This window comes from Heteronotia binoei, chromosome 17 (genome assembly GCF_032191835.1).
Source record: "Heteronotia binoei isolate CCM8104 ecotype False Entrance Well chromosome 17, APGP_CSIRO_Hbin_v1, whole genome shotgun sequence".
NCBI classification, from domain to species: Eukaryota; Metazoa; Chordata; class Lepidosauria; order Squamata; family Gekkonidae; genus Heteronotia; species Heteronotia binoei.
In genome coordinates this window covers 13,583,567-13,595,714 of record NC_083239.1, presented here as the reverse complement: position 1 = coordinate 13,595,714, position 12,148 = coordinate 13,583,567, and the positions used below count along the sequence as shown (strand labels likewise).

At 46.5% G+C, this 12,148-nt stretch overlaps 1 protein-coding gene across 2 annotated transcripts in view; it reads right to left on the bottom strand.

The window, feature by feature from the left end:
* The window catches only part of LOC132586540 (protein argonaute-1), an 84,523-nt gene extending 80,062 nt beyond the window's left edge, over positions 1-4,461 (bottom strand). The window contains exon 1 of one of the 2 annotated variants that reach the window (XM_060258666.1): positions 4,287-4,461. In XM_060258666.1, the coding sequence (XP_060114649.1) occupies positions 4,287-4,311 (25 nt within the window). In that variant the 5' untranslated portion in view covers positions 4,312-4,461. The remainder of the gene's footprint in view (positions 1-4,286) is intronic. The other variant, XM_060258665.1, reaches the window with a different exon arrangement.
* Positions 4,462-12,148: the final 7,687 nt, after the last annotated feature.

Sequence of the window (12,148 nt, the reverse complement as noted above, 5' to 3'; positions counted from 1 at the left end):
CTAGGTCAGAAAACAGCTTATCAAAATGAATCCATCCCAGACTTGAAAAGCCTTCTTTAGGGGGCCTTCTTTCATTCTCTGAAAGTATCTGGCCAGTCACTGTTACAAACAGAATAGTGGACTAAATGGGAATTATCCCCTACCCCCACAGAATAAATATTCCCTGGGAGTTTTGTTCCTATCCAAGCCAATGGCCACCAGCAGGCATCTCCTATTTTCATGCAATCCTTTTAAGAAGCATATTATGCTTATTCCTGTGGCAGTGAGTTCCACAAGTTAACGGTACACCTGGGAGGGACAGGCCTAATAAACTGCACAGCTGTACAAAACTCATTATATTCTTCCCATTTCAGGAAACGTTTGATGCAAGTTGCCAGGAAAAAAAAAGATTTCAGATGTACAGCAATCAACAACACAATGGCTGGAGGAGGAGAAACTGAACAGCATTTTATAAAACGAAATTGTTCAGGAGGGCACTTTGATAAAGGGAATAGGCCTGTAGTTTACTGAATGTATTTTCTTGTTTTTATTGCCTTGTTTTCTAACTTTTGTAACTTGGTCTTATTGCGTTAATGGTACATCTTATACTGCTTTTGCTGCTTTGTTTTATATTGTACAAGCCATCCACCTCGAGTCTCAGGGAGAAAGCCAGGCTATAAAGTAGATAAATTTGCAAAACTGATGTAACTACACCCTTCTCAAAAGCTCAAAAGTCCAGCATTGCCCTAATAGTGTATTTGCTACCACAAGAAAGCTTTTCCAAACAAAGAAAAGCCAAATAAGGATCTGTTGCATTGCAATATGCTACTGCAATATATGACTTTTATATCCCTCCTCCTTATGCAAGAACAGAAGGCAAGCACAGTCTCCTATCCAGAAACTTGCAAGCCCAAGAGCGGCTTAGCTTCAACCCAGGTGGTTAAATCAGGTGCCTTAAGAACATGCCCTGAAATTACTTCCCAGAGAAGGGGGGAGGAGAGCACTGTCCTCTGCACCATTAAGTGAGGATGGGAAGAGGCAAAGCTGCCACATAGCTATCAAGAAAATAATGACCTCATGTGACCAGTCTTAATGCTGGTCTTTAAAAAGAATCACACATATATAAGAGAGCCACCTGGTGAAACATCAACGCCTTCCCTAATTTAACATCTGCACTTCTTTGCAGTCAGCAAAGAAACATGTAGAGCAGTAATTCCCAAGCTCGTGTGTTGTGTGAACACAATTACCTCTTAGGGGCCAAGGCCCAGAGAAGGCTGCCTGCTGTACCTCTCAATGATTTACTGCCCTGACCTTGCTCCCTCTCAACAAAGACGGATGCCTGCTGTTCCCCTGCACGAAATACCTGCTCCAGGCTCACCCACTAGCAGAGCTTCACCAAGAGCAGCAACCCCCCCCCCCCGAAACAGCAGTTAGGCTCCAAAGAAGGCAGCTAAGTCTTACCCACATACAGGCAAGTCTTGAAGGGTCGAAGTAGAAAGCATTCCTATCATTTCATAGGAGAAAAAGCACATCTTTGATTACTAGAAAGCTGGAGAACATTAATCTAGAGAGAGTTCTGCACTCCTGTTTCGCTGAAATGAAAAGAAACCCTGTAAATGTACTAAGAACTCTCATCATTTGGTGCCTGTATGTCCTGCTAAACTAGAGGCAGGTTCATCTATACCTGTGCATCAAGTGAGGAACTAGACAAGAAAACCCAGCTGCCTAATGCTGTAATTTAATATTCCCCTTTGTAGTAACAGCCTTCTCCCCCCCCCCCACCCCGGTTCTAAGCCCAGGCAGGTAGGTTGTAGTTACTTTGTGCTCCGGAATTCATGCCTTGTTATTAAAGAACAGGTTTCAGGGCAAACTTCTGTGCCAGAGCAAATGAACACAACCATGCCCAACTTTTAAGCAGGCATGGGCACCAGTGCTTCAGAAACCCGCTCTGGACAAACTTCCCTAAGTGAAAACTGACTCCAAGATCAGGTCACAAATGCTTGAGTTTTCAGAAGCTTAAAAATACGAGAATATTACAACTGGCTAATGGCTCAGTAGATCTCATCTCCCTCCAGCCAACTTGGCTAACTTAGATTTCATCTCATTTCTGCCACAGACTCATTGTATACCCATGGCCATGTCACCTGCAATCAGCCAGAGACTTATTTACAATATTTAGATTCCATCATTTTGCCCATTAGACATCTCCATCTGTAGATTCACCCTACTTCTTAGGATGTTAATTCTTGATTGTTTCACTAGGAGTGAACGGATTACTCTTGAACGGAACTTGATTTAAACCAGTCTCTCTTTTTTGGTAGCCTCTCTCAACCTATTCACTCCAGCCTGCCTTTCTGTTGCCAGTATAAATACACAGACCTAATGGAAGCAGGCTTCTTGCCTCTGAAATCTGATTCTCAAAAGGTTACAGTGAAATAAATTCCAGTAGTCCCTAATGTGCTGTTGGTATCCTATCCTCCTGCCTCTCTGGGGCAAAGATAAGCAAGTTAAAGATTGCAAACCAATTTGCCATTGTTTCAAATACACAAACACAGCAGATTTCGCTCTCCTGGCTTTGTACAACATACTAATGGATCTAGGAAAACTACAAGATAATGCAATTTTGCTGAAGCTAAATCCATCCAGTTCCTACATGGGATTCTCCTAAGAATCCCTCATACAGCTTCAGTTCCATTATAGAAGACAAGCAGGGTAGAGAAACACCAAATCAGGATTCTTGTGTTCCAAATATTAAAGGAGACGGAGGGAGAAGTGTGGATTTCCCCCCCTCTTCTGATCACAAGAGGCTCTAGAGACTTCTTCCAGTTGCTCAAAACTTCAAAGGTGACCCAAGCATCCTCTGTTCTGCCTGGAGGGGGAGGAAACCACAGCTGATTCTGGCTCCTCTTGGCCTAAGAAGGGATCTTTACCCTTCAGCGCCTCCTCCTTTCCGGACATGCTTCACAGCTCAGATCTCAGCCTCTCCTCTTCTGTCTCATGTAAGAGCCGGCCAGAATGAATGCATGGCCTATACTTCCGACCTCCCCCCAATAATTTCCCAGAACTCAAGGAGACAGCAGGGAACAGCATTACAATCTGTCATCTAGTCTGCAACTACCCCCCCCCCCAGCACACAGATAAAGAAACACACACACATACACAGGGGCTACTTTGCCACTCACCTTTATGGTCCTCTCCATAATCCAATGGAGCAAATAAGATGCAAGATCAAAGGGACCCACCCCCATCACTTGTCCTGCTTTGACCCCAAAGTTCCAGTTAACAGATCCAGGTGGGGAGATGCTCTTTGTTGGTTTGAATCAGGAGCCCAAAGTAGCCTCTCCTGATGGGTCTCCCCCCCCCCCCCCACACACACAGTCCAGTCTTCAGAAACCTATAATATGCACCAAGACCTTCTTCCCCTTGTTTCTCTTCTCCAAAACTTCCTTTTACCAACCCAGCCAGCTCAGGCTCCTCCCCGCCCCCCAATCTCTGTCCGGGCAGCCCACTACACATGTCCCCAAGCCCTGCCCCCACCCCCCCATCCAGGACACATGCTTTGCACACAGGCACAGGGGAACCCAAATTTCCCCCACCCAGCGGCTCAAGACTTTCCCTCCAGACGTCCCTCGACTTGGTTCTTCTTTACGGAACAGCTCAGAACCACCATTCCCCCCCCCCGCCAACCCCGAGATTAATTCTCCCTCCAGGGATTTCTTCCCAACTCCCCGCCTGCTCCCAGCCGTCTCCCCCATCGATCCGAGAGCCCTTGCCCTCGGGCCATTCCCGGTTGGGGGTAACGCTGGTTCTGCACTCTGCCTGGCACCATCCCCCCCCCCCAATAATGCCTTCGCCCCAGTTTGTCAAGGCGGCTCATTCGCGGCCCTCTCAGCCCCGCTCGTCCTCGTTCTACTGCGATCACGCCGCAGCCCCCCTACCTAAGCCCCCCATTTTTTGGTAGACCCCCCTTTTTTTTTTGCTCTCAGCAGCACCATAAGCCCCCGAACCTACTGCATCCCGAGAGAGCACGGTCCGCTTTGCAAAAACTCCCTCCACTGCACAAGTCCCATATTTGCTCTCTGCCGCCTTCTCTCCACAGCCCCCGAACCTATTGCAACCTCCCCCCCCCCGAAAGAGACACATCAACCTTTTCCGAAGACCTTCCCAAATGCACTCTCCCCTTTGCAGGCCCCCCCGTGCTTTCCTCTTCCCATCACACCGGCTAGGATAGACCCCCGAGGCTGCTGCAGCCATCCCCGTCGTTGCCCCCCTCCCCAAAGTCCCCGCGGCAGCTCTTCTGCTCCCACCTGCACCCGAGGGTCCCGCTTCCATCCCATCCACGCGGGCGTCGCCCCGAGCTCAGCGGGGGAGGGGGAGAGCGGAGGGGGGGGGGGAGGGCTGCAAGCACGCGAGCCCGCGCCGAGACCCGAGCGCCGCTCGCGCTGCACCAGCCGCAGCCTCGAAGTCGGAGTGAGGCAGGCGAGCGCCTGGTCGCCGAACCGCGCATGCGCAAGCTCCCAGCCAACCGCCGGCGCCGACGCCGCGGAGAGGAGAGGAGCCGCTTTTCTTTCCCCGTCCAGAGAGATAGAACAATACAGAGCAGTCGCGACTTCCTGTCCCTATTCGAATCCTTCCCCCGGAGTCAGAAGAACATCTGCTGCTAGAATCATAGAATCACACAGTTGGAAGGTGGGAGAGGTGCAGAGAGTCTGATTATTTGAAGGCAATACAGCGAAAAAGAACTTTTATCCAGCTTTGATTAATTTTAACATTAACGCATTGCTATTGCTCGTATCCCGAACATGGAGGTTCTACTAATTGCCATTGAGAATCGGAATTTGCATCGGAATCGGAATTGAGAATCGGAATTTGCATCTGCTGGAGATGTTCTTGGGAGTCCAGGATCCTTTTTCAAGCAAGAGCCAACCGGGGCAGCCAACGAACAGAGGTAGTCTGTAACCTTCGCAGAGGTAGTCATGACAGGTTGACTGCTTTTGGATGTGGAGGTTCTCTTGAAGTCACCATGATGGACCTCTCTTCTCTATGGATCTCCACCCACCCATATCTTATAAGTCTAATATTCGTAGCCATCATTAGGGCCACTGGCAGTGAATACTACGATACTCTTTACTACTCCTTCAGGTAGTAAAGGGCGGGGTATAGATCCAATCTCTTCTTTTTCTTCGAGAAAGTAGTATTTCATTGTCTATCAGCTTCGTAGACACCCCTGCAGATGTATTGGGAAAGAGGGAGGAAATTTCTCTCCGTTCACTTTCTCTACCCCCCCCCCCCCCACGCATAATTTTATAAATCTCTTCTCCTGCCCTTTCCCGGGCCGTCTCTTTCCTAAACTGCGAAGCCCCAGTCTCTTTAGCCTCTCTTTCCTCAGAGGAAAGGTCCTTAAGCATTCTGGTTACGTGAGCTTTTTCCAATTGCACTTTTTTTTTGAGGGGGAGGGGTATCCATCGCAAATATTTAAATTAGAGGAAACAAGAGTCCATGAATTTAACACTAGTACTTTTAAGAATCGAACGTAGTAATGCAACTCTTTTTTAAAAATATATTTTTTATTAAAAACAACATCAATAGCAATGTAATTTCACTATCACCGCATCCGCTGGTGGGATTGCTGTTTGGCACTGAATAGCATAAAAAAAATGGGGAGGTGGGAGAGGTGCAGAGAGTCTGATTATTTGAAGGCAATACAGCGAAAAAGAACTTTTATCCAACTTTAATTTTAACATTAACGCATTGCTATTGCTCGTATCCCGAACATGGAGGTTCTACTAATTGCCATTGAGAATCGGAATTTGCATGACATCCACAAGCCGAGAGCACTTTGCTCTTTCCACTCTGCTCCAGCTGCCAACAAAGGGAAAAGAGAAATGACTCGTGCCAGTAGAGCCACCTGGTGGCCGCTGATGAAATTGTAGGGTTCCGAGCAAGTGGGCCATATAGGGCCTATGCAGCACGGGCGCCATTTTGAAGCCAAAACGAGGCTGACCAGTGCTTTCAGTTGTAGATGTTGGCAACTACCTGATTTGGCTCTATACAGTCCTGGAAATTAGGTGGTAGGGAGGTTTGAGACAGAGAAAAATTTCTTGCAAGTAGAAAATTATTCAGCAAGACCACCCACGTTACTTGAGTCCTTAGTTTTCTACTTTAATGGTATATCTGCAGTCCAGGCACTGACAGAACAAGATTTAGACATTTGCTGTCTTATTCATACCCCATGAAGATGTCACCTCTGCTAAGTGAAACAACTGCTCTACCAAGGTCACTCTCATCTACTCAGACTGGCATCACCTTTCAAGTAGAGGTATTTCAAGTCACTCATTCCTGACCCTTTAATTATAGATTTAGAGCAGGAGTGGCCAACAGTAGCTCTCCAGATGTTTTTTGCCTACAACTCTCATCAGCCCCAGCCAGCATGGCCAATGGCTGGGGCTGATGGGAGTTGTAGGCAGAAAACATCTGGAGAGCTACCGTTGGCCACCCCGATCAGAGGATTGAACCTGGGACCAAGGTTGCCAGGTCCAACTCAGGAAATATATGGTGACTTTGGGGGTGGAGCCAGGAGAAAGGTTGTGACAAACACAATTGAACTCTGAAGGGAGTTCAGGCCATCATATTTAAAGGGACTTCCCTTCACTGGAAATAAGAGGATGAGGGCACCTTTTGGGGCTCATAGAATTGGACTCCCTGGTCCAGTCTTTTTAAAACTTGGTGGAGGAGGGTTAGGAGAGGCACCAGATGCTATGCTGAAAGTTTGGTGCATCTACCTCAGAAAATGGGGGGGGGGGGTAGCCCCAGATACCCATGGATCAATTCTACATTATTCCCTCTGGAGACCAGTCTCCATAGCATATAATGAAGTGCCCTGCAGACATTCAACCCCCACCCCACTTTCTGATAATTCTGAAGAGGAGGGAGGGCCTCTAAACCCTCTTTTGCTCCCAACTGGGGATTGGCAAGCCTGCCTGGGACTTTCTGCACACAAATTGGATGTTCTGCCACTGAAGTGTGTGGGCCCTTCCCATATAAACATGAACATGGGAAACTGCCTTCTACAGAATGCAACCATTGGTCTATTAGGATCTGGCTGGTCTATTCTGACTGGCAATGGTTCCCTGGGATCTCAGGAAGATGCCAACTCTGGGTTGGAAAATACCTTGAGATTTTGGGGGCTGAGCCTGAGGAGGGCAGGGTTTGGGGGGAGACTTCAATGGGGTATAGGGCCACCACCTATAGATTGGCAACCCTAGTCTCAGGGGGGAAAGGTGGCACAGCTAAGCAAAGAAGAAGAATGCCTTTAGAGACCACTAATTTTTCCCATTCCCTCCTCCTGTCAACTCCCCTGCAAGAAAAAAAAAAATAGAAAGCACGTTTAAGGACCAGAGAGCATTATTGATTCTCTTATTTAGCTTTGCTCATCCAAGGATCATTTCACACATTAGCAAACCACATGCATCATCTGGAAGCCTCAGCCACTTACAGGTCTCTGACAGGTACGTGAGTAGGGCACACAGCACTCATTTACCTTTTTTGACACAGGCTTGAACTCCCTTGAGATTACACCTAAAAGGCAGCACATGTCAAAGCAGTCTCTTGGCAGTCATGTCAAAGCAGACCCAGTGTAGGCTAAATTAGGCATAGCCAGGCATGGAGTGGTTGTGAGAAACTGCTGAAACGGCTTCATTTTCACAGGAGTCTACAGCAGAAATGCCTAGAGGAAAAAAGCTGCATGCTGCAAGGTTTTAAAGACAGCTGATGTGGCATATGGAGTCAGGTCTGACAGCACTGCAGTTTCACAAAGCCACTTCCATGTCAGAAATAGCAGGGAGTCTCCCCATCCCCACTCCACAGTTCACAAAGGGTCTTTTTCAACCTGAATGCTCAAGCAGGAGCCAAAGTTTGAGTCCAGTGGCACCTTTAAGACTGACAAAAGTTTATTCAAGATACAAGCTTTCATTGTGCATGAACACTTCCTCTGAAGAAGTGTGCATGCACACAAAACCTTATACTGTGAATAAAATTTTGTTGCTTATAAAGGTGCCACTAGACTTTCATTTCATAGAGGCCAGATTCAAGTCAGGACTCCCATTGTACAGGGAGAAGGCCCCTGAACTTTCTGGTGATGCATTTCCCCAACCTCATGCCCTCTTGGGAGTGCTGCTATTCACCCCATTGGGGAAACTTATGATTTTGATAGGCTACATGTAGTTTGCAATGTATTGGTGGCTGTGGTAGAGCATCTGCTTGGGAAGCAGAAGGTCCCAGGTTCAATCCCCGGCATCTCCAAAAAAGGGTCCAGGCAAATAGGTGTGAAAAACCTCAGCTTGAGACCCTGGAGAGCCGCTGCCAGTCTGAGAAGACAGTACTGACTTAAGGCGGTGGAAGGTGGCTCAGTGGTAGAGCATCTGCTTGGGAAGCAGAAGGTCCCAGGTTCAATCCCCGGCATCTCCAAAAAAGGGTCCAGGCAAATAGGTGTGAAAAACCTCAGCTTGAGACCCTGGAGAGCCGTTGCCAGTCTGAGAAGACAGTACTGACTTAAGGCGGTGGAAGGTGGCTCAGTGGTAGAGCATCTGCTTGGGAAGCAGAAGGTCCCAGGTTCAATCCCTGGCATCTCCAAAAAAGGGTCCAGGCAAATAGGTATGAAAAACCTCAGCTTGAGACCCTGGAGAGCCGCTGCCAATCTGAGAAGACAATACTGACTTTGATGGACCAAGGGTATGATTCAGTATAAGGCAGCTTCATATGTAGGAGGGATGGTGGCTCAGTGGTAGAGCATCTGCTTGGGAAGCAGAAGGCCCCAGGTTCAATCCCTGGCATCTCCAAAAAAGGGTCCAGGCAAATAGGTGTGATAAACCTCAGCTTGAGACCCTGGAGAGCCGCTGCCAGTCTGAGTAGACAATACTGACTTTGATGGACCAAGGGTCTGATTCAGTATAAGGCAGCTTCATATGTTCATATGTTCCCCCAAAGCAGAAATATCTCAATCCAAAACCGGCCCATACTTACCTGATATTATTTATGTATCTATTTAATTTATACCCCACCTTTTCCCCAACAGGGATCCTATTGCTTGCATAAATCCTCTCACCTCCATTTTACACTCATAACAACCCAATGAGGTAGATGAGGCTGAGGGTACATGTGACTGGCCAAAAGTCACCCAGCAAGATTCCGCAGCAGAGTGAGGGGCTTGAAGGCTATTCAGAGAGGTGGCTGAATAAAGGCTGCCCCTGTCGTCCTGGCTGCTGGCATTCCAAGGATGTTTCCCGAGGATGCCAGAGTCAATCCTGCTTAGCTTCTGAGATCTGACAAGATCGGGCTTGCCTGAGCTATTGAGGTCAGGGCATGTATGCTTTATTTTAAATGTCGTTTTAAAGTTTTGACGTTTGCCACTTTAGGGGACCCTATTTGAGTAGAAAAGAGGCACAGAAGTGTTTTTATTAGATATCCCTCTTCCTACCCAAAATTACCCATAGCAACCACCAACCTAAGCCAACACTACACAATATCCCCCCACAAAAACAAAACAACAAAAGAATAATACATGAACAGCAGCAAAATAGGAGATTCCGACTCCCCAAATCCTTACCTATATGAAAATGACTGAAAGTGGCATCAGCAAGACAGGAGATAAGCAAGCCTTTCCAGAGAAAGCATTCTACAGCTCAGGCACATCTTTAAGACACCCTTTTCCTACCTACCAGTTTGGTGTAGTGGTTAAGTGTGCGGACTCTTATCTGGGAGAACCGGGTTTGATTCCCCACTCCTCCACTTGCACCTGCTGGCATGGCCTTGGGTCGAGGTTGTCCTTGAAAGGGCAGCTGCTGTCAGAGCCCTCTCAGCCCCACCTACCTCACAGGGTGCCTGTTGTGGGGGAGGAAGGGAAAGGAGATTGTGAGCTGCTCTGAGACTCTTGAGTGGAGGGCGGGATATAAATCCAATATCATCATCTTCTTCTACCTCTTCTCAGATGGGAGGGTGTCAGGAGTCATGCCTCTGTTGGTCAAGTCTGACTCTTTGTGACCCCATGAACAAAGTCATGCTAGGCTCTCCTGTCTTCCACCATTCTCCGAAGTCTGCTCAAATTCGTGTTTGTTACATCAGTAACACTGTCCAGCCATCTCATCTTCTGCCATCCCCTTCTTTTGCCTTCTGTCTTTCCCAGCATCAGGATCTTCTCCAGTGAGTGCTCCCTTCTCTTTTGGTGGCCAAAGTATTTGAGCTTCAGCTTCAGCATCTGACCTTCCAGGGAACAGTCTGGGTTGATTTCCCTTAGGACTGACTGATTTGATCTTCTTGTAGTCCAAGGGACTCAAGATTCTTCTCCAGCACCACAGCTCGAAAGCATATATTCTTCTGCACTCGGCCTTCCTTATGGGCCAAATCTCACAGCCATACATGACTACTAGAAATACCATAGCTTTTACTATACGGACTTTTGTTGGCAGGGTGATGTGTCTACTTTTTATTATACTGCCTAGGTTTGCCATAGCTGTCCTCCCAAGGAGCAAGCGTCTTTTAATTTCATGGCTACAGTCACCATCTGCAGTGATCCTGGATCCCAGAAATGTGAAGTCTGTCACTACTTCCATGTCTTCCCCTTCTAGTTGCGAAGGTGTGATGGGGCCGGATGCCATGATCTTAGTTTTTTTGATGTTGAGTTTCAAGCCTACTTTTGTGCTCTTTCACCCTCAACAAGAGGAACCATGTTTAATACACCCTTTTCCTATCTACCTCTCCTAAGATGGGAGGGCACCAGGTGTTGTCTCTCTAGTGACAGTCACCATCTGTAGTGATCTTGGATCCTAGAAATGTGAAGTCTGTCATTATGTATGCAACTATTTTCTACTATGTTGGTTTCATTGCTGTTAGCTGCCTTGGATCTGTTTTATGAGAGAAAGGCAGATCTATCAGTGGTTTAAGTACAAAAGCACAGAATGTAGAAGGGAAAAGGATTCAGTTTCCCTTGGTACTCTCTTCCCTTCCCCCAGTCTACAATTCTAGCCTTGAGTAGTTCCGAAGATCTCTCAAGGACATCTTACATACAGATTAAAAATCTGTGAATTAAGAAAGCCAGACAAATTGCTAAGTAAGACTGAGAAACCCGGTTCTAACATTCACAAGCAAAACCAGAACTTTGAACAAATAAAGCAGTTTCTTCAAGATCAATCAATTATACAGGATGCATATTCTGAAACACCCCTTCCTCAATCATACCTGCCTGTTTTGACCACCATAGAGCTTCATGTCAAGAAATTCCAAATTCAATGGGAGCTAGCTGACTATCACTGACATAGGAATCTAGTGATTGTACTGGAACTAACATTACTGCTGGAGAAGCAAGTTACTCCAGCTGCAAAGAATGCACTTTCATCTTTAAATAAATGTATAAATTCAAATTCATAAAGTATTTATATTGTCTTTCTGCCCAGACTTCTTTGACCCAGCTGATCTGGTCACATGGCTCTATGCCACAGTAACTGACAGGCTAAGCTATTATAATGTGTTCTATATGGGTCTGGCAAAGATAGTCCACCTGGTATAGAACTCTACAGCTTGATTACTATGCCGATTACATCTATTTGCTCCATTCATTTCCAGGTTCTGCTCAAGATTTTGACTTCCTTTTACAAAGCTCTTTATGACCTAGGACCCATATTTAAAGGACTGTTCCTCTTAATGTGCCTGACTGTAACAGCTGTTCATCTTAGCAAAGTCTGCTGAAGGTGCCACTGTGCAAATCAGCAGCTGCCTGTACCCGAGCAATTCTCTGTTGTTGCTCCCCTTTTATGGAATGGCATGCCTATAGTGGTCAGTACAGCTCTCAGACTCTTATCAACTTGCAGAATGTATAAAAATGAATTGTTCAAGAGTGCACTTTGACTGTAGATTATGGTGCTGTTTCGTGTATGCATTGTCTGGTTCATAGTGCTCTGTTTGCAAACAATCCTATTCTGCGCATTGTATAACATACTGTTCCTACTGTACTGCTTTAAAAGTCTGTAATCTCTCTTGACACGGATAGAAAAGCAGAATAAAAAAATAGGTTTGTAACCTTTACATTTGTGAGTTTACATACTACTAGAAGTTTCCTTAACATGTTATATTCTTAGTCCTTTTTAGACTTCAAATCAGACATTTCTGTTACAAGCAA